At 43.8% G+C, this 22,691-nt stretch overlaps 3 protein-coding genes across 4 annotated transcripts; 2 read left to right on the top strand and 1 right to left on the bottom strand.

The window, feature by feature from the left end:
• Positions 1–72: 72 nt before the first annotated feature.
• On the top strand, positions 73–11,545 carry LOC137804248 (D(4) dopamine receptor-like). The gene is made up of 4 exons (XM_068603369.1): positions 73–348; positions 5,032–5,144; positions 8,381–8,970; positions 11,234–11,545. The coding sequence occupies exons 1-4, from the start codon at positions 97–99 to the stop codon at positions 11,449–11,451; spliced, it is 1,173 nt and encodes a 390-aa protein (XP_068459470.1). The 5' UTR covers positions 73–96; the 3' UTR covers positions 11,452–11,545.
• A 1,753-nt stretch (positions 11,546–13,298) lies between these two features.
• Positions 13,299–16,262, top strand: LOC137804114 (E3 ubiquitin-protein ligase TRIM21-like). The gene is made up of 2 exons (XM_068603136.1): positions 13,299–13,398; positions 14,285–16,262. The coding sequence occupies exon 2, from the start codon at positions 14,294–14,296 to the stop codon at positions 15,935–15,937; it is 1,644 nt and encodes a 547-aa protein (XP_068459237.1). The 5' UTR covers positions 13,299–13,398; positions 14,285–14,293; the 3' UTR covers positions 15,938–16,262.
• Positions 16,263–17,142: 880 nt separating this feature from the next.
• Positions 17,143–22,584, bottom strand: LOC137804115 (deformed epidermal autoregulatory factor 1 homolog). 2 transcript variants are annotated; one of them, XM_068603138.1, is made up of 13 exons: positions 22,204–22,584; positions 21,373–21,470; positions 20,805–20,931; positions 20,540–20,689; positions 20,249–20,388; positions 20,079–20,144; positions 19,530–19,574; positions 19,248–19,371; positions 18,627–18,761; positions 18,253–18,530; positions 17,955–18,029; positions 17,717–17,806; positions 17,143–17,591 (listed from the first exon to the last, which is right to left on the bottom strand). In XM_068603138.1, the coding sequence occupies exons 1-13, from the start codon at positions 22,400–22,402 to the stop codon at positions 17,496–17,498; spliced, it is 1,623 nt and encodes a 540-aa protein (XP_068459239.1). In that variant the 5' UTR covers positions 22,403–22,584; the 3' UTR covers positions 17,143–17,495. The 2 variants fall into 2 exon arrangements, with proteins under 2 accessions (XP_068459239.1, XP_068459240.1); XM_068603139.1 differs by having other exon boundaries at positions 17,717–17,803.
• Positions 22,585–22,691: the final 107 nt, after the last annotated feature.

Below are 22,691 nucleotides of genomic sequence, written 5' to 3'. Positions count from 1 at the left end.
CGCGGGGACCGGAGCCCGGAGCCCGGCCTTCATGAGAGCCCGCTGCTGTGGCTTCGGACCCCCGGGGGACGCAGCGGAGGAGCCGCCGCGGAGAAGATGGCGACCAACCTGAGCGCGGCGGCGGCGGCGGCGGCGGCTCCAGAGGCGGCCGCGCGGGGACACAACGTGCCCGCGCTGCTGTTCGGCGTGCTGCTGATCGTGGTGATCACCTGCGGGAACCTGCTGGTGTGTCTCAGCGTGTTCACGGAGAAGGCGCTGAAGACCACCACCAACTACTTCATCGTCAGCCTCGCGGTGGCGGACCTGATGCTGGCGGTGCTCGTGCTGCCGCTCTTCGTGTACTCCGAGGTGAGGAAGCAGCATCCAGGGTTTTACTTTTAAAGCCTTTAAGGGACCCAAATGAGCCTTAAGTCCCCTTAATGTAGGACAAAGACCCTTACAAACCTCTTATCAGAGGGCTGCTTGACATTCAGTTTATGCTTGAATCTGAAATATTCATCAAAATAACCCTTTGTTTTTCAGCTTTTGGGCCATATCATCACTTTACACTTGTGCCTTGAGACAATGGTGCCTCATTAGAGAGAGAGCAGAGATTGTTCTGCAGTTGTTTTAATGTTGAAATGTTTTTAAATCGGTTAAAAAAATCTCTCAAAATGAACTTAAAATCCCAAAAGAAACTGATATTTGTATGTTTACAGTAAAGGTTAAACATCTTAAACAGCCTTTAAACCATTCTGTACAACATCACATTAAGATAATGGTCATGTTGTGTTGTTTGATACATACAAATACATAAATTTATACATTAATAATCCCATTGAAGTACCGCACTTCCATCTATATGGTCTGTACGGGTCATTTGATGGGATTTCAAGGGTTAACCTGTTAAAACCTCTAAAACCATTTTTGGCTCCAGACCTCCTTTTTTCTCCTGTGTTTGAGTCGTCGTAGGAACCCCAAATTACGTCCAATACTTGTGTTTATTGTATGTATTTGTTCAGCAAAGACTTCAGAAAAAAATGTATATCTGCAAAAACAAAATCACTTTAAAAAGATATTTTGATCGTAACTATGAACATCCAGCATGATATGAGCCAGATTCCCCAAAAATGCCTCTTGGAGCGTCAATAAGACGCCTTTTTGGAAAGATTAGGACCTAAAGAATCAGAATATGCATCAAAAAACCCAATAAAATAAAGTCTTGACCTGTTATGAAGGAGTTTCAATCAAAAAACTGTGTTGTTCGGTTAAAAATTCAAAAACACTTTTGTCTTTCATCTCCTGTTTAGAGACAAAGACGTTTACACTTCATGTCTGGTTCTAAATAATTTATTCGGTTTTTAAGTATGCACAAAACCGGCTGAAGGTCGAACTTCTTTTTATTTGTTTTTGTACCTGTGTGGTTTTTGAGACTCGTGTCGGCTTTAAATATGTATCTAATTAAATATATCTTCTTCTTTTTTTATGTGGCATCACCAGGATTACTTGAAAATGAATATTCAAAAGTATATATATATATATATATATATATATATATATATATATATATATATATATATATATATGTATATATATGTATATATATAAACATGTAGAATTAAATCAGATAAATGCAACACAACTAATTGGCGACATCCGTGAGATTTATGATGAAATTGATGACGATGATCGTAACTCTGATGGACTCAAAGAAATATTTATTAAAATCACACCTGAGGTCTCATGGGGGTCAAAGGTCAACAGCTGGCGCCACAAACAATACATATAAAGCTGCGTAAAACGTCCAGTTAACACTTTCACTGCAATTTTGAGGTACTTGGCCTGACTTTAGGACTTTTGCTACTTTGTACTTGTACTTCCATTAATACAAAGTATAAATAAACTATTGTGAATTATTATCAGATTAGTTTTGACTACCCAGCTCTAAATAAAATGCTCACCCGGTCAGGATTATCGCAATAATGATCCACGCCCACTTTCAATAAGACACGCCCACCTTCAATAAGACATTTCTACCTTTAATAAGACACGCCTACCTTCAATAGGACACGCCTACTTTCAATAAGACACGCCTACCTTCAATAGGACATTTCTACCTTTAATAAGACACGCCTACCTTCAATAGGACATGCCCACTTTCAATAAGACACGCCTACTTTCACTAAGACACGCCTACTTTCAATAAGACACGCCTACTTTCACTAAGACACGCCTACCTTCAATAATGTCAGTGAGCAGCATGAAGCTACACAAAGAATGAATGAAAATGAAAATGAAAAGTACTTTATTAATCTCCAAGGAGAAATTCTTTGTCGTACTAGCAGCATCCCAATGCCATAAACTAAGTTAAACACACAGATGATAAAATAAAATAAATAATAACAGGAACAGCGGGTAACAGATGTATACATAAGTAAGAAATAAGTATAAACATATATATACACATACATGCAAGCAAGCGGAATGGATACATACATATATATATATACACACATCCGCACACATATACATACACACATACATACATATCTACACATGCGTATATACACACATACATACATATACACATACATATATACAAACATATACATATACACATATACCTATATACATACATACACATACACATACCTCCACATACACACCACCCGTGGCCCACGCACATACATGTACACATATGTACACACACACATATACATATCTATATATATACATACACACGCATACACATATACATACATACACATACATACATACATATGCATGCATACATACATACATACATACATGTACACATACACATACACATGTGCAAAACATACACAACAAGCAAAACACAGCAGTGTATTCGGAGGATAAATTAGTGTATTCAGTGTATTAAGTGTATTCAGTGTATTCAGAGGTTTGATTTAAATTAAATGTAAACTGAGTGCAATGTGCAAAAAGTGCAAAATGCAAAATATATGTATGCAGCATACACAACATATATACATCAGTATATCTATATACATGTACAGTGTACAGTGTTACTTAGTCCACGGATCTGGACTCGAGGGATTTATTGTGTAGCCTTATGGCCGAGGGTAGGAATGCCTTCCTGTAGCGGTCCTTGTGGCAGCGGAGCGTGATGAGTCTTTAACTCAGACAAAAGCAACACAATGAAAGTAACGTAACCACAATCACCCGACGTCAGTGTTCTAGTGTTCTAGTGTTCTAGTGTTAGTGTTCTAGTGTTAGTGTTCTAGTGTTAGTGTTCTAGTGTTCTAGTGTTAGTGTTCTAGTGTTAGTGTTCTAGTGTTCTAGTGTTAGTGTTCTAGTGTTCTAGTGTTAGTGTTCTAGTGTTAGTGTTCTAGTGTTCTAGTGTTAGTGTTCTAGTGTTCTAGTGTTAGTGTTCTAGTGTTAGTGTTCTAGTGTTAGTGTTCTAGTGTTCTAGTGTTAGTGTTCTAGTGTTAGTGTTCTAGGGTTAGTGTTCTAGTGTTAGTGTTCTAGTGTTAGTGTTCTAGTGTTCTAGTGTTCTAGTGTTCTAGTGTTCTAGTGTTAGTGTTCTAGTGTTAGTGTTCTAGTGTTCTAGTGTTAGTGTTCTAGTGTTCTAGGGTTAGTGTTCTAGTGTTCTAGGGTTAGTGTTCTAGTGTTCTAGTGTTCTAGGGTTAGTGTTCTAGTGTTCTAGTGTTAGTGTTCTAGTGTTAGTGTTCTAGTGTTCTAGGGTTAGTGTTCTAGTGTTCTAGTGTTCTAGGGTTAGTGTTCTAGTGTTCTAGGGTTAGTGTTCTAGTGTTCTAGTGTTCTAGGGTTAGTGTTCTAGTGTTCTAGTGTTAGTGTTCTAGTGTTAGTGTTATAGTGTTCTAGTGTTCTAGGGTTAGTGTTCTAGTGTTAGTGTTCTAGTGTTCTAGGGTTAGTGTTCTAGTGTTCTAGGGTTAGTGTTCTAGTGTTCTAGTGTTCTAGGGTTAGTGTTCTAGTGTTCTAGTGTTAGTGTTCTAGTGTTCTAGGGTTAGTGTTCTAGTGTTCTAGGGTTAGTGTTCTAGTGTTCTAGTGTTAGTGTTCTAGTGTTCTAGTGTTCTAGGGTTAGTGTTCTAGTGTTCTAGGGTTAGTGTTCTAGTGTTAGTGTTCTAGTGTTAGTGTTCTAGTGTTCTAGGGTTAGTGTTATAGTGTTCTAGTGTTCTAGGGTTAGTGTTCTAGTGTTAGTGTTCTAGTGTTCTAGTGTTAGTGTTCTAGTGTTAGTGTTCTAGTGTTAGTGTTCTAGTGTTAGTGTTCTAGGGTTAAAGCCATGACCATTAAAGTCCACTTTCTGGTTTCTTCTGGAGCCGTTCACTCACTCACTGAGTCAGTCACTCGCTCACTCGCTCACTCACTCACTCACTTAGTCACTTGTGCACTCACTCACTCGCTCTCTGGCAGATGAAGTGTGTTCCTTAAAGGCCGTGTGACCTCATTCCATGTGACCTCATTACATTCTGAGCGCGTCGCGTCCTCTGTGCTGACCTTGACGTTGACCTTCACCGGCGCTTCCGTCTGCAGATGAAGGTCATGTTTTACCTTCAAGAGCTCCGGCTCGCACAACAAATGGACCTTGAGTGGAGGTTTATTATTTTTGTCCTCTATTCCCAAGGTCACCAACAAATGACTCATATCTTCAGTGGCAGAATACCTTCATTTCTTCTTGTCATATTATTACTAAAACCATTATTATTATTATCCATTCATTAATAATGACGTTTTTTTTTCTTTTTTAAGAGGAAAAATGGACCGAATGACACAAAAATCATTAAAAACACCTTTAAAGTTTCTTTTCTCCAGTCGACGTGTGAATAAAAAGATGCTTTCATGCTTGTTCGTTTACATTCACACACAAAAGAAACCCTTTACCCATGCAGATTGCCCAATAAGACACATTAGTATGAATTATTATAATTTATGGATCAACATAATAATGTATTTATTTACCTATTTGTCCTTTTTATACATAATTTGATTATTTGTAATGATTTCTTTGTGCATTTTATTTGTATTTATAATACTGAGCGCCGTTGGCTTCAGTTCCAGGACGGCGTGTGGACGCTCAGCACCACCGTGTGTGACGGGCTGATGACCATGGACGTGATGCTGTGCACCGCCTCCATCTTCAACCTCTGCGCCATCAGCATCGACAGGTCAGTGCTCACCTGCTCAGGTAGCACGGCCCGGCGGTCGTACTGAAATATAATAATAATAATAATAATTGATTTAGTAATGTAATAGTACTACTGAGCATTATTTTATTAAGCTAAAGCTGTCAAATAAATGTAGCGGAGTAAAAAGTATACATAAAAGGTAGTAATAAAAGTAAAATGTAAAATAAATAAATACAATTAAAAAAAAATAAAAAATGTTTTTAATTAAATAAATACATTTAAATTAAATAAATAGATGTATTAAATAAATATAGAAAAATAAAAGACATTTATTTTCCTTCTTTTCTTTCAATAAAAAAATACATAAAAATACAATTCAATTATATTTGTTTTTTTCAAAGGAGACCGGATTTTTATAAATCTCCTCTTGGTCTGTCACCATTCGTCATAAAACAGTCTGACTCAATTCTTAAGAGCCAATAAAAGTCTAAATCTTCACCCGAGAGGGACATGAAGGTGTGCAGCGACAATCACAAAGCATCTCCCAGTGTCGTCCTCTGAGTGAAGGTTTCCTCAGAGCTGATTTTAATGACACGCCTCCAGGAATATCAGAGGAAACCAAAGAGGGGAACGTTCAGCCGTAACTCACGGACTCCGTGTCCCAACCGGAGCTTTCAATCGTCCGTCTGGTTCGGGGTCGAGCAGCCGGTCAATCAAACCAGAATATCTGACAGTTTCCGCTCTTCATCCTGAAGGTCAGAAATACTCCGATGACATTTCACGTCCACTTCCTGCAACAACGAAAGCCATAACGATCCGGAAGAAGAGAAATGTGCGGCGGCGTCCTGCGGTGACGAACGGCCACGCCTTCGCTCTGCGCTCGTTAGTTTGACGCAATGAGATTATCCGAACTCTCTCCGTCCGGCTGATGTTGACGGATGAACCTCGGAGCTGCTTCCCTCCCCGATGTCGCGGCTCCAGATAAATGCGATTACGTCAGGGTCCGATGGAGGCAGTGGAGCTAACGTGGACTGATGGTGACGAGCCAAAGCTTTTTTTGTGGCCGCCGGCAGCAGTAAGAGGTTCAAGATTCGTGAATAACTCGGTGGACGGGCCAAGGGGAGGATCCCGAAGGTCTGCGGGGAGTCCACCGGGCCCTCTGCAGGTCAAATGGGTTCAAACCGCAAAGTGACGGATGATCTGCTCCGCAGATTACCACACAGATTACCACGCGGGACCGGGGGCCCAAGGGCCCGAGCCGCGGGATCCTCTGAAGGAAGCGACCGCTGTTCAGTTTGCTGCCTGAATGTCGAAGAGGTCGTTCGGAAAGTCTTCTCATCCTTGTGCGCACGTCGTTGCTCCCGAACGAGTTACAGTTAGCTTAGCTTAGCATAAACACTGGAAACGGGAGGGAAAGAGCTAGCCGACGGCAACAAAATCCACCGATCGGCCACTGACACGTCACATGTGGTTTGATTGAGTCTGGCGTTCAGTCTCGATTTGGAATCGACCAATGAGCGACGGGTGGACCAAAGATTGAGCCAATCAGTACCAGGGGGCGGGCTGTTCTGAATCGATTAAAGAAAGAACCGAACAGAACTCTGCTTTCATGTCTGGATGCCTTTGTTATTTACCTCCACTTTGCTTTATCACTAAAACTCATCACCCAGCATTGTGTTTTGTACATATACTACTAGCATTGTGTTTTAATCTGTATACCATACATATACTACTACCAATGTGGTTTAATCTGTATACCATACATATACTACTACCAATGTGGTTTAATCTGTATACCATACATATACTACTACCATTGTGTTTTAATCTGTATACCATACATATACTACTACCATTGTGTTTTAATCTGTATACCATACATATACTACTACCAATGTGGTTTAATCTGTATACCATACATATACTACTACCAATGTGGTTTAATCTGTATACCATACATATACTACTACCATTGTGTTTTAATCTGTATACCATACATATACTACTACCATTGTGTTTTAATCTGTATACCATACATATACTACTACCATTGTGTTTTAATCTGTATACCATACATGTACTACTACCATTGTGTTTTAATCTGTATACCATACATATACTACTACCATTGTGTTTTAATCTGTATACCATACATATACTACTACCATTGTGTTTTAATCTGTATACCATACATATACTACTACCATTGTGTTTTAATCTGTATACCATACATATACTACTACCATTGTGTTTTAATCTGTATACCATACATATACTACTACCATTGTGTTTTAATCTGTATACCATACATATACTACTACCATTGTGTTTTAATCTGTATACCATACATATACTACTACCATTGTGTTTTAATCTGTATACCATACATATACTACTACCACTGACACATGCAGCCAATGCAAATGAGCTCTAGCTGCTCACTTCCCTGTGTTTTTAACCAGAAATTACATTTTTTTTTACCCGTACTATTGAACTGTAACTCATAACTTTATGAATTTCTATCAGGAAGCATCATTCATTATGAATGATTACTACAAGTTGTTAGTTTTGGCTGTGATGCAAGGTGAAGAAAAGAATAAATAAAAGCTCCGTGAATCTGAATCCTTTAGGGACAATAAAGAAAGACGAGCGTTCCGATTCTGTCCAGATTCAGGTCAGGAACATTTACTAATGCTGAAAAACAAGGTCCGCTCGACCTTTTCCAAAAGTTTGAAACGATTAAGATGGTGGATGTTTTCATTGTCATTTCTTTTATTGTATTATTTTTAACTTTGACTTCCGATGACGGTTGTTTAAATTGCCAACTCTTTTATTGTTGTTGTTTTTACCAAGCGCATTGAGCTGCATGTTGTGTAGTAAAGATGCTGCATGATGAACAGATTACAATTTCAAGATGAAAGGTCTGACAGCAAAGAAAGGAAAAATAAATGAGGCGCATCTTGTCTTCGCAGTCAGTAAAGCTTACATTTGTGCATCAGACATCCAAAATGTCAAAACCCAAAAAATGGAGAAACGAGAAGAATATCTGACTCCTCAGGATGTTCTGTTGGTATCGTGGCTGTAATGAACACTGCAGCCTCTAGGGGGCAGGGTGTCAGATTTTTTGGATCAGTTACACATAAAGAAATGCCATAAACGCTAACAAACGTTTTAAATAATTAGCATCAATACCTACATATTTTCCCGACAGCTTGTCCCGGCTGTTTGTTCTTTCGTGTGCGGCCGATCGTAAAAATCTCCCTTCGTCGTTGCAGGTTCATCGCCGTCTTGATCCCGCTCAACTACAACAGGAAGCACGTGGACCTGCGGCAGACGGTGCTGCTGTCGGCCACCTGGATCGTGGCCCTGGCGGTGGCCTCGCCCATCATGTTCGGCGTCAACAACGTGCCGGGCCGCGACCCCACCGAGTGCAAGCTGGAGAACGACGACTACGTCCTGTACTCGTCCGTGTGCTCCTTCTTCATCCCGTGCCCCATCATGCTGCTGCTGTACTGCGGCATGTTCCGCGGCCTGCGGCGCTGGGAGGAGGCGCGCAGGGCCAAGCTGAAGAGCAGCATCCAGGCCTGCCGCAAGCTGCAGGAGGCCGCCGCCTCGCTGCCGCCGCTGGCCTCGCTGCCGCCGCCGCTGCCGCCCTTCATAGAGCGAGAGCCGACGGACAATCCGGACGAGCCGCCCGCCTTCCCGCCCGCGGACAAGCCCTTCCCCTCGTCGGGTTACCGAGACGGCCGCGTGCCGACCGTCAGCTTCGCCGAGATCAAGTTCAACCCGGACCCTCGGCGGAGGAAGACGGCCAAGATCAACAGCCGGGAGAGGAAGGCCATGAAGGTGCTTCCTGTCGTCGTGGGTGAGTTCACTTCCTGTTGAGCGTTCACATCACTGCCACGCACAATTATGAATCCCACGCTGCCAAGTAAAGTCAATGCAGACGTGTCTTAAAGCTGAGTGACTCCTCTGGTTGTATAGAAGTCTATGCTTCATGTGTTAAACCTGCATCCTCTCTCCTGACCTACAGGGGCCGACTCCTCTGGTTGTATAGAAGTCTATGTTTCATGTGTTAAAGCTGCTTTCTCTCTCCTGACTACCAGGGGGCGACCCCTCTGGTTGTATAGAAGTCTATGTTTCATGTGTTAAAGCTGCTTTCTCTCTCCTGACCACCAGCAGGCGACTCCTCTGGTTGTATAGAAGTCTATATAAGTGACTCTACTTCTCTCTTGATATATTCCCTCAGTAAACATTGTAAACATGAGTTTATGTCTCAATCTCTAGTTTCAAGTCTTCTTCAATACAACATGATGTTCATTTAGTACATTATGGTCTGTTAGAGTCAAACAGACCATACAGCAGGGGACCCTTTAGGGGCGGGGCTACAAGGTGATTGACAAGTCGTCGCTGCTACCACATATGGTAACTTCAGTTAATTGGTTGCAAAATCAGCGGCCGAGGGTACCTGAACGCCTCACCTCCACCTCTGATGCCGGATCAGAGGCGCTAACATCAGTCAGAAAAGGCCGTCCTATTATTAGCGGTCGGCGTTGGTTCTAATACGTAGAAGTGCTTCCCTTTGGCACACTGCAGCTAATCCGGCAGCTCCCTAATCTGAAATCCAATTATTACGTAAAGCTTGGCCAGACACGGTTTTCAGTGAGCGGGTAGTTCTCATGCATCTCTGCTTCGTTGGCTCATCTGACAGTTTAGTAACGCCACCCGAGAGAAGGACTTAACAGTGGAAGGGAGATATCTCTTGATATCTATTGTCTGATCAATGAAAGATTGTTGCTTGAATCAAACTGATCCGGTTTCTGCATGAACAGAATCTGATGAAATCAATGTTAGATGTTACGCTCGTCTCATTCAGGAAACAAAAAGTACATTTAGAAGTCCTCCTTTACTGTTTTTCTATCATTTCTGTTGGCAGGGTGATGGGTAGAGAAATGGGGAGACTCTGGAGGTCGATAGGACCTTTTGTAGGGAGCTAACGTGGTAGCGAGTTGGTGGACCGGTGGAGATGAGAGGCGGGTCGGTCCGTTGGAAGGTGAAGCTGTGCCTCATGAGCTAATCTGACAATTAGGCGGCATGCTGGCGTGAAGTCTAAATGCAAGTGAGTAGATTGGTAGTTAGGTTCGCGTTAGAGACGACGGGCCTCCGGGCGCAGACGTGAAAAAAGGTCCCACCACCTCTTCGACACAGGAGAAAGTTTTTTTAGCCTCTTTTTGTGGTGGCTTTGTGCCTCGTTGCAGTTGTTATAAGTCTCTCATTGGTTGTTTTGTATCTATTCTTAGTTGCTTCAGTATTTTTATAGTTGTTTTGCATCAGTTTTATTCTTTTTATAGTTGTTTTGTTTCACTTTGTGTTTGTTTTGCATCTCTGTCAGTCTTTTTATAGTTTTGGGATGTTGTTTTGTGTCACTTTGTAGTTCTTTTGTATTTAATTAGAGTTGTTTTAATCTCTTTGTATTTGTTTTCAGTCACTTTGTGGTTGTTTGAGGATTATTCCTAGTTGTTTTGTGTCACTTTGCAGTTGTTTTCAGTCACTTTGTGGTTGTTTTTTGTGTATTCCTAGTTGTTTTATTCTTTTTGTGGTTGTTTTGTATATCTTTGTGGTTGTTTTGTGTCATTTTGTGGTTGTTTTGTGTCACTTTGTAGTTCTATTGTATGTATTTATAGTGTTTTAGTCTCTTTGTAGTTTTGTGTCACTTTGTGGTTGTTTTGTATCTCTTTGTGGTATCTTTGTGTCTATTCTTAGTTGTTTTAGTCTTTTTGTGGTTGTTTAAGAATGATGTGGTTGTATTATGTGTCTTTGTAGTACATGTGTTTCCCTTTGAAGCTGTTTCTTCATCTTTTGGTGTCTCTTTGTGTCTCTTTGTAGTCGTTTTATGGTTCTTTGTGGTCAATTTGAGTCTCTTTATGGTTTGTGCGAGTCTCTTTGAGTGACATTTTGTAGTTGAAGTCCCGGAGGAATCGATGAACCAACCATGGTTAGCTAGGCTGGAATAGATAGATACATTAGAAGTTGTAAGTAATTAGGTTGGTAGGCAGGTAAGAAGTCAAATTCTTTGTTTCCTTCTTACTAGACAAACTCTTCTTCTCCTCTTCCTCCTCCTCCTGCAGGTGCCTTCCTTTTCTGCTGGACTCCCTTCTTTGTCCTACACACAATGCGAGCTCGCTGTCAGGACTGCCACGTCCCACCGGCCCTGATGAGCGTGGTGACGTGGCTCGGCTACGTCAACAGCGCTCTCAACCCTGTCATCTACACCGTCTTCAACACGGAGTTCAGGAAGTTCTTCAAAAAGTTCCTGCACCGATGCTGCTCCAGGAACGCCCAATGAGGCCGCCGCCGGCGCCGCCGGACCGTTCTTCAGTGTCCGTTATCCGTGTGCGGCGCCATTGTTTCCATCCTCTGTGAGGTTTTGACTTTTTCTACATGTGACGACAGCAAAGTTTGTTTGAGCGCCGTGTTTTTCCTGTGAAGCAGCTGCAGTCTGAGGAACAAACTGTTTCAGAGGATCAGCAACACGGCAAGACCAAGCAGCCGCTAGAGACGGATTTTATATGTTGAAACTCTTTTCAGAATAAAACGTTTTCACAACAAAAAGAAAAGGTGTGTGTGTGTGTGTGTGTGTGTGTGTGTGTGTGTGTGTGTGTGTGTGTGTGTGTGTGTGTGTGTGTGTGTGTGTGTGTGTGTGTGTGTGGTACACTGTTGTACAAAATATAATCAACAAACAGGATGATTTTATAGAATCTGAGGCATTGATGTAGATTAAACTAACCAACTGGATATAAAGGAGTTCATAATGTAATTTATAAAACGGGTGGATTAAATCAAGCATTCTGATTGGTTGAGAGTGAGTCACGGGGTGTACTGTATTGAGCCATAAAGTACTGTACAGCTTGTTCACATTTACCAGAGCGTTCCATATCAATATGCACTCAAAATAACAGGTAGATTTAAATTGCGCGACCTTTAGTTGTCATTTCAGGCTTTATAGTTACCAAACATGTGTAGCCGAGGGTTTCTCTTGCTTCTATACTTGTATAATAATAATAAAACAACAACGCGCTGCTCCGTTAGGTTAGACAAGATGGCAACCACTTTATTCTTGTCTCCCTTTTCACTCAAACAAATCCTCCTTGGCTCTCTTTTAGTTCCCCCTCCACAATAAAAGCCCCAGCTGTTTATGTATACAATATATCTTACACATGTTTCGTGTAAACTTTAATATTTTGGGGGGGATGAGTTTTGATGAAAATGTCAGCGGTGAATAATGTGTTTGTGTTCCCTGTTCCTGCTGTACAGTCACACGTTGATACGGCTTACGATCAGGAGAGAGAGCAGATAACACTCTGAGAGACTAGCTAATGCTCTGAGAGACTAGCTAATGCTCTGAGAGACTAGCTAACGCTCTGAGAGACTAGCTAACGCTCTGAGAACAGACTAGCTAATGCTCTGAAAGACTAGCTAATGCTCTAAAAGACTAGCTAACGCTCTGAGAACAGACTAGCTAACGCTCTAAAAGACTAGCTAACGCTCTGAGAACAGACTAGCTAATGCTCTGAAAGACTAGCTAACGCTCTGAGAGACTAGCTAATGCTCTGAGAGCAGACTAATTAACGCTCTAAGAGACTAGATAACGCTGTGAGAGACTAGATAACGCTCTGAGAACAGACAAGTTAACACTCTGAGAGCAGCTACTATTACTTGTAATGTCGCTGTAATTGTATTATAAAAGCAATAAGGTACTCGAGGCCATACTGTAGCTACAATAATGTACAGTTCAAGGCTAACAACACCCTTGAACTGTACATTATTGACGATACAGTACTGCCTCTTGTGCCTTATTGCTTAAATACACATTATTGCAGCAGGAATATTATTCCAGAAACATCTGATATTATAAAAAACACTGACAGGGAACATTTTTCTTTTCATACTTAAGTACATTTTGGCTGATAATACTTGAAGTGGTGTTTTGAATGCAACACATTTAATAGTAGTGGAGTATCCGAGTTTCACAGTGTGATACTAGTACTGCTCCTTCAGTTCATGATCTGAATACTTTCTCCACCACCCCCTCCTGATGACGGGCCACTGAGAGGAGGATCAACACTGAAAGATGAGATCTGCTGAGTCATGTTTCCTGAAGTGAAAGTAAAGTTGTTGTGAGCGACAGCAGAGCTGCAGTCGAGACAAGTCTCTCTGTTTCTCTCTAAAGAAACATTCAACTGAATCCAGCAGCTTTTCCTCAACAACACAACAGAATCTCTGACAAACACTGGTGAGTCCTCTGATCTACAAAGACTAAATACACTCTCTACATATTTGATCCACGTTGAGTTCAAACTAGAATCTGATTGTTTTACATCTAGTTTTATCAGATAAAGAATATGAAGCCATATAAATGTGTCATTGTAGATCAAACCAACAGGTAGAAATCAAACCACAGGGACTGAACTCTGGCTAGTTAAAGGTTACACAGGACACAGTAACAGCTAGCATTAGCTTTAGCTAACTCACAGACCCGTTTCCTGTTTGAGCTCAAAACCTCAGCTCTACTCAGACAGGTTACAAAATTAAAACAATGACAAACTAATCAGATGTCTTGAGCATTGCAGTTATAACATCCTAAACCCTCTGGTTATTGTTTGTATTAGAATTAGAATTTGTAAAATAAAATATAATTACATTTTCAACAAACAATTACTCTATCAACCATTAAATAACATGATAATAGTTCAATGTTGTTCATATTATTAATATAATTTTAATGTAGGCTTTTAAAATAGTGAAATTAACTAATGATGTTAAACCATAGAGAATAAAAGGCAGATGATCCACCTTCACCAAGTTTAGTCTTAAAAATCACAAACAAACTCAGTCTGATCTTTGAAAAATATTCTCAAACTGTGACAGTCTGAAGTAAAATAATGGGAATCTCACGATACGATACTATCATGATACATTACCAACGATAACGATGGTATCACGATATTGATGATATCGCGATACAGCGATTATCTGATACTCAATACATTGCAGGACAATCATCCACAATATCTTTGTTACTGAAGAAGATAAAATACCATGAAAAGGGGGGAAAAATGTATGTATGTAATGATTTTATGAAACAATTAAGTTTTGCTTATCACTCTTGTTGTCCTCAGAGTGTCGATATGTCTGCTGCCAGCTGTCAGCTGACTGAAGATCAGTTTCTGTGCTCCATCTGTCTGGATGTGTTCACTGATCCAGTCACCATACCATGTGGACACAACTTCTGTAAAGCCTGCATCACTCAACACTGGAACGTTAATTTCCCGTCTCATTGTCCCAACTGTAACAAGCGTTTCTCCACCAGACCTGAGCTGAAGGTCAACACCTTCATCTCTGAGATGGCTGCTCAGTTCAGACAGTCAGCTCAACAGAAAGCCAGCAGCAGCAGCTCAGAGCAACAAGAGTTCAAACCAGGACAGGTTCCCTGTGACGTCTGCACTGGAACCAGACTGAAGGCCCTGAAGTCCTGCCTGGTGTGTCTGGTCTCCTACTGTGAGACTCACCTGGAGCCTCATCTGACAAGACCAGGTCTGAAGAGACATCAGCTGATCGACCCTGTGGAGAACCTGGAAGACAGGATGTGTACAAAGCACGATAAACTGCTGGAGCTGTTCTGTAAGACCGACCAGATGTGTGTCTGCGCGCTCTGCACTGTTCTAGACCACAAGAACCATGATGTTGTTCCTCTGAAAGAAGAGTATGAAAGAAAGAAGGCCGAGCTGAAGAAGACTGATGATGAAATCCATCAGATGATCCAGAAGAGACGACTGAAGATTCAAGAGATCAAACAATCGGTGGAGTTCAGTGCGCAAGATGCAGACAGAGAGATAGCAGGTGGTGTTCAGGTCTTCACCGCTCTGAAGGAGTCTGTTGAGAGAAGCCAGGCCGAGCTCATCCGCACCATCAAAGAGAAGCAGAGAAAGACAGAGAAACAGGCTGAAGGCTTCATCAAAGAGCTGGAACAGGAAATCTGTGAGCTGAAGAAGAGAAGCACTGAGGTGGCGCAGCTCTCACACTCTAAAGACCACCTCCACCTCCTCCAGAGCTCCAGGACCCTGAAGGCTGCTCCACCCACCAAGAACTGGACAGGAGTCAGAGTCAGTCCACCTTCACATGAGGGAACTGTGAGGAGAGCTTTGAATCAGCTGGAGGAGACGCTCAGTAACCAGATGAAGAAGCTGCTTGAGGTCAAGCTGAAGAGGGTCCAGCAGTCTGCAGTGGATGTGACTCTTGATCCTGATACAGCTCATTCCAAACTCATCCTGACTAATGATGGAAAACAAGTTAAACATGGTGATGCAAAGAAGAATCTTCCAAACAATTCAAAGAGATTTGATACTGGTGTTATTGTCTTAGCAAAGCAGAGTTTCTCTTCAGGAAGATTTTACTTCGAGGTTCAGGTTAAAAGAAAGACTGAGTGGGCTTTAGGAGTGCTGAGAGAGTCGATCAACAGGAAGGGGGACATCACGGTGTCTCCTCAGAAAGGTTTCTGGACGATATGGTTGAGGAATGAGAATCAGTACTACGCTCTTGATGACCCTCCAGTCCGTCTCTCTCTGAGGTCTGGGCCTCAGAAGGTGGGGGTGTTTGTGGACTATGAGGAGGGTCTGGTCTCCTTTCATGACGTTGATGCTGCAGCTCTTATCTACTCCTTTACTGGCTGCTGCTTCACTGAGAAACTCTACCCATTCTTTAGTCCATGTCTTAATGCTGGTGGTAAAAACTCTGCTCCTCTGATCATCTCTCCTGTCGATCACACTGAGTAGAACAGTGGTTCTCAACCTTATTGGAGGTACTGAACCCTGCAAGCTTTATTAGTGCATTCACCGAACCCTTCGTAATGGGGAAATGGCAAAAACACAGCTAATTCCACACGCATCGCAAAAACACGATTCAGCACCTTCGCCCGGGAAAAACCACCGAACATTAGAATGGCACAGAAGTACCTCGAATTCAAGGCCCATTTCCTTACACAAATCTTTGAATCACAGCACTATTTCGCACGTAGTGTGCAGGACACAATGGGTGTCAGAGTGTCATCCCAGCATGGCTGGAGCTCCAGTCGAACAAATGGCAGAAACCATATTGCACAAAAGATCGTTGTCTCTGAACAACCAAGGCAGTCGATGTGAAGAAACTCGTGGATGGCTCATCCACGAGTTTCTTCACATCGACTGCCTTGGTTGTTGTTGTAAGAGGCTTACAAAATTGACCCCTGCCGAACCAAAGGGGTTCGATCGAACACAGGTTAAGAACCACCGGAGTAGGACAACCACTTGATTCTCGACAGAGAGATTCACTAATAATGAATATAACAAATATATTTTTGTTGATGGATGTTGTATTGTTGTTCATATTCTGGTCAATGGGATTTTTTCTAGGAATATTTTTCCATGAATTGTAATTTTACTAGTTCTTACAACACACAGATGTTATGCCACTCATTTATATTCTGGTCTTAATAATTTTAATAACTGCATTATCTGCCTTAAAGATGTTGAATTGTTAAAATGTAATCCTGAAAAAAGGTTTTATTGTCTGATCATTGAGGTTTTATTGTTGCAGGGTTTTAGTTTTTATGATTTCCAGTTAACAGACGAATAGAGGGATCTTCATCTGGTGTGTTTTTAAAAGGAAATAAAGGAAGAAAATGAATCAGTGAAATCTGATCTTAAAATATTTGAATGAAAACTGAAAGTTTCCATTGGATGTGTCTTTAAATTATCGTTCTACTCAAGAACGGTACCTCCCTCGAGACTCTGGTTGGACAGGAATAAAACACAAAAATAATGGTGATTTTTTAGGGTTCTCAGTATCGTCACTTAATAAAAAACTGGAAGAACAAAGAAAACCTCCAAAATCTGACTCTTTATGATATAAAATAATTAGAAATAAACAACAGACCACAGATAATTAATCTTTACATATCAGTGTTATTTTCACAGTATTTTACTATAATTCTATTGACCTTCATTAAGCATTAAGACAGATTTTAATGTCAATGAAAAACATAAATAGGGAAAAAAACAAACAGAATTAAGATTATTAATAAAATAATGAACTCAGAAAACGTTGACAGATTAATGGATAATGAAACTAATGTTTAGCTAAAGCAACGTTGCTGTAAGAACCAGCAGGCAGTGAAGCCAACGAGCCCACAGTTCATACGATGAGGTCGTCCTTCAGGAGTCACACACCTTCACTTCCTGTCTGAACTGGAGGAAAACCTTCACAATAAAAGTTCCAGTAAGGAAGCGTGAAGCCTTTAGAACAGGCTCGCTCCTCTTTGCGCCGTATAAGGACTTCCTGTCCGACGGCCGGCATTCATTTCACTTTGTCCATGTCCAAGATTGGCTCCTCCTCCTGGACGGACACGCCCCCTGCTGATTGACAGCAGGTGTGCTGATGCTCCTTCCAGTCCTGATGACAACACACACACACACACACACACACATTATGTCATCACTCGATGCCTTCTGGCCGTGGACTTCCTGGAGGTTCAGTAGCAGGTGACCTTGTGACCTTGTGACTCAGGTGAGGCTCACCTTCCTCTGGCAGAAGGCCGAGCAGTAGTTGACCTTGTGGCAGCCCGTGCACTCGCTCATGGCCACACGGCCGCAGTTCACGCACATCTGCTGCAGACGAACACATGACGACACGCTGAACAACGCTGCTGCACATCTGTGGAGAGCTACTGTACGGAAGTGTGTGTGTGTGTGTGTGTGTGTGTGTGTGTGTGTGTGTGTGTGTGTGTGTGTGTGTGTGTGTGTGTGTGAGTCATACGTTGATGATGATCTCGGTGATGTCAGAGCTCCTCTTGTCGTCCGGCTGCTGAAACGTGATCTGGTTCTGAAACGACTGAGAGAGACCACACACACACACTCACACACACACACACACACACACACACACACACACACACACACACACACACACACACACGATGAGAGGAGAGAGAGGAGGCGACATGAGAAGAGAGGAGGCAAGGCGAGGAGAGAGGATTTCTGGGTCTCAAGAGCGAGGAGACGAGGAGGCTCCTTGAGGAGAGGAAGGCCTGATGTGCGTCAGTGTGCGTCCTCACCTCCTTGCGGCCTCCCTGACCTTTGACCCCTGTGGAGCTCTTGGCCTGTTGGATCAGAGCCTTCAGCTGCTGGACGTTGCTCATCAGCGTGTTGGCCATCTCCTCCAGGTACAGCCAGGTGCTCCTCTGCTGCTCGCCAACAGGCTCCGCCCCCCCGATGGGCCCCGCCTCCAGCACGCCCACCGGAGCCATCGCCGCCGGCAACGTCACCGCCATCTTGGCCTGAACCGGCTGAGGGGTCATGGGGGTCACGGCCAGCGCCGGCAACGCCGTCAGCACTGAAGGAGGGGGTGGGGGGGAACACTGAGCTCATCTTTCTTCATGCGCTGCGGTTCAGACACAGCGATGACATCACAGGACGAGCTGCTCGGTACCTGCCGTGCTGGTGAACACCTCGCTCTGCGCCGAGCCCTCTGAGATGATGGCGGCGGCGGTGGCGTCCCCCGCTGGCGAGCGCTCGAAGGTCAAGGTGCCCGAGGTGGTGAACTGTCCCGACGGCGACACGGTGACTGTTGGCGGAGGACAGACGCGTCAGGAGACGATCACAGCGGACGCAATGCTCAAAAACGCGTCGCTAGCAAAACGCATCGCTAGCAAAACGCATCGCTAGCAAAACGCATCGCTAGCAAAATGCATCGCTAGCAAAACGCATCGCTAGCAAAACGCATCGCTAGCAAAACCGTTGTGTTCCTCTGGTACGGACTTTCACGCTACGTCTTTAAACGCCACGCGTCACGTTTTGCAAGCTGTTTTTTCGGCGCGCTTAAACGTTAAAATATTCTCAACTTTTTAACACAGCTCATCACTGTCACGCTCGTTCAAGGGAGCCAATCAGATCAGGCGAGAGGCGGGCTTTATTCCTTCCTGTGTTCCTGTGGTGTGAACAGCGAGGAATTCAAAAGAAAATGGCGATCTCCGACGTGGCGCTAATGTTAGCGGTGTTTAGTTACGAAGCGCTTTACTCTGCTAAGCCGGACGGAGGTCACCTGACGTACACGTGGCGCCCGGCGTCAGCGTGATGCTTTTGGTGGCAGGAAGTTCCTTCTTCGGGGAGGCGGCCAGAGGCTCGTTGTCCTTCTTCCGTCTCTTGTACGGGACGAAGAGGCGGACGGGACCGGTCTGGTGGAGACGTGAGGGGAAACCATGACTTCATGTTGAGTTGTTTCAATGTTACACTGAACACCACGACCACGAAGAACAACATCAAATATAGAGAGAGAGAAATAAACACAAACATAGAATGAGACGAGAAGACAACCAGGTGACTTTAAACGTACCATACTGATGTTCTCTACCTCCACATTCTCTCCATCCTTTGGACACTGGAGAGAAAGAAAGAAGCAGAACACAAACACTCTGAGTCCTGATGCAGCAGAGGACACGACCCTCCATTTTGTATTCAGTAAGCCTTTAGTTTACATTGGAAAGAGAGAAACTGGAGCCAGACTAGAACTATGATTAGGACCAGGACTAGGACCAAGACTAAGATTAGGACTAGAACTAAGAATAGGAGTAAAACCAGGACTAGGACTAGAACCAGGACTAAGATTAGGACTAGAACTAAGACTATGACCAGAACTAGGACTAAGACCAGGACTAAGATTAGAACTAAGACTAGGACCAGGACTAGAACTAGGACTAAGACTATAAGTAAGAGTAAGACTAAGACCTGGACTAAGACCAGGATTAGGACCTGGGCTAAGACTAGGACTAGAACTAAGGCTATGACCAGGACTAAGACCAGGACCAGAAAATAAGAATAAGACTAGGACCAATACTAAGACTAGGACGAGGACTAAGACTAGAACCCGGCCCTGCTGACTCACCCCTGTCAGGTCGTCACAGCAGGCTGCACAGGTGCAGGAGGCAGCGTGTGGGTTCAGGATCCGCTCCTACACACAAGAAGAACCTTAGCAGAACGCTCAGAACGCAGTACTCGTGTACTACTGCGGTACGTGTGTACTACTAGTACGTGTAGTCGTACTGGCGTCAGTACCTGGATGAGGCACAGCAGAGGCCGGCCAGCGTATCTGATGCTCCTCTTCCAGTCTTTGCTGCTCGCTCTTCCCGCCAGACCCTCGAACTCGGTGGGGCTGAACCACTGCTGGTTGTGTCTGATGCAGCGACCTTTGCCCCCTGGACACCAGAAAGGAAGAGAAGCAGCACAAGAGAGCGACGTGAGTCCTGTTCGAGGTGGAGGAACTGGAGCCGAACGGCTGGTTTGGAGGGCGACGTTCCAACGGGAACCAGTGACGACGTCACCGTGAAACAGGAAGTGACGGATCACCTGATCCCAGCCGGGTCTTGTAGAGGACCCCGCTGGTGTTCCTGCAGCGGACCGGCAGCTCGCTGTTGTAGACCGACGGGTCCCAGTTGTACTTGGAGCAGGAGTCCTTGTCCAGTTGCGGAGTCAGCGGGGTGGGCGGAGTCTGTGGGCCTGAGGGGCGGGGCCAAGACAAACGCACACGGGTCAGACAGGGAGCTTGTTAGGCCTGAAGAGACACACACACACACACACACACACACACGCACACACACACACACACACACACCTGAAGCCATTGACGCAGCAGACTTGAGGCCAGTTGCCTCCACGATGCTGCCGTCAGTGTGAACCACGATCAAGGTGGCCTTCTGGGAGCTGAGACCGTCACCCAGCTGCAGGGTCGTCCTCCCACTCTGTGACACACACACACACACACACACACACACACACACATTAAATTACATTTAACCCATCCGGAATATTTAGGAGTGATGGCCTGCTGTAAACATTTGCAACTTGTTCCTCTGTGTCTCTCACGCTCAGGAGGAGCCTGGTTACAGTTTGGTGATTAGTGAACATATTAGTTTCACCAGCAGGTGGCAGTGTGCACTCTTTCAATTAAAGATTCCAGCAATTAGCCCCATGTGTTGTGTTTTTATAGAGATACTTATTTCCATGTTATAATACTATTACTTTATACTCCTACTCCACAACAGTTCAGTTGGAAATGTTGTAATTGTTTCTTTCTTTATTTTAAATATATACTGAATGTAAAGTCTTGCTATCTGTTATTCGCCATTTGTATCTATTGTTGCACTGTTTATTGTTTTCATTATACGTCTGCGTTGACGTACCAGCACATGTTCAGGGAGACTTCCTGACGTGGCAACCGTCGTGGTAAAGACGTTGTCCTCTCCAGGGTGGACGTCTGCCACCGTCACAGCCGTCACCTCTGTTCAACAACAATAAGAAATATGTAATGAGGACATAAGTCTCCACAGCAGCGCTTTTTTGTAATTATAGCTACTACAGTGCTCCTGTAATGTCACAATGCAGTTATATACCACACGCTCACGTGGAGACATTTGATATTATTATTGGCAATTTTTAAAAAATATATATTTTTGGGTGGATTTGCAGCTGCGTTCTCGTTATTTCAAACATCATGTTGAATGTAGATTTTTTTTTTTAAAGAATGAATTTCATAATTATTTGGCAACCGCTGATCAGTCTGCCAGCTGAGGGCGCCTTCACTCACTATTTCCCACGCAAACTAATACAAAAGTTTGAATTTAACTAAAGTTGTGTATTTGCTTAATGATTTCAGTCATCGCCGAATCCAGCAACGCATTCAAATCAGTAAATTGAGTACATGTGCAATATTATATTTGTGAGCCATATGCAATCGCGAAGCTGCAAATCCTTAAATTGTGCGATAGACGATGGGAGTTCGGCAAACATCGTCACCCACAGCAGCTGGAGTGGTTATTTGACTCAAAGGAGAGCTGTGCGGTTTAATGTGAGGGTCGTTACTGATGCACTTTAATCGATACTCAAGGGATCGATAAATGGCGCGTGTGTGTTCTCCTTGTTTGTAAGCAGAGCGCGGCTGCCAGCTGCCATGCTTTATTTTTCGCACTGTGCGTTTCAGCGCCACCCCGCTCGGCGGCGGCCCGCTAGCTCGCCTGCATACGCCGCCTCGGCCTCGTGAGAGTTCGGCGGGGACTCGGCTCCCATGTCGAGGTTTCCCGGATCCGCCATCCCGGCCATCGTGGTGACTTCGGCCTCCGATTCGGTATCCGAGCCCACTTCCTGCCCCGGCGCCATGTCGATGGGCGGTTCGTGCAGCCCGAGCGCCTTCGTGGCCGAGTCCGCTTCGTCCATTTCCTGCCGCCGAACGACAAGAGCCGAACGCGACCGAGCACTCGCGTGGTCCGAGCGCCGCCGAGTCCCGCACGAGCTCAGAACGAACCGTAAAAACGCGATAATCCTTTTACCGAATCGGTAAAAAATCAACGGGAACGTCCAAGAGTCTGGCGAGCTGGTTCAGAGAGGCGACAGGGACCGCCGCTCGGCTGTTTGTTTCTTTGCATGAAGTCTCGGGAAAGAGATGAGCCGGAGATTACCGAAAGAACACGAGTGGATCCGAAACGACACAGCAGGCAATACACAC

The sequence above is a fragment of the Clinocottus analis genome, unplaced genomic scaffold (assembly GCF_023055335.1).
Source record: "Clinocottus analis isolate CAN_PGR_092001 unplaced genomic scaffold, fCliAna1.0.p SCAF_6, whole genome shotgun sequence".
NCBI lineage: Eukaryota > Metazoa > Chordata > Actinopteri > Perciformes > Cottidae > Clinocottus > Clinocottus analis.
This window is presented reverse-complemented; position numbering and strand designations above follow the sequence as displayed.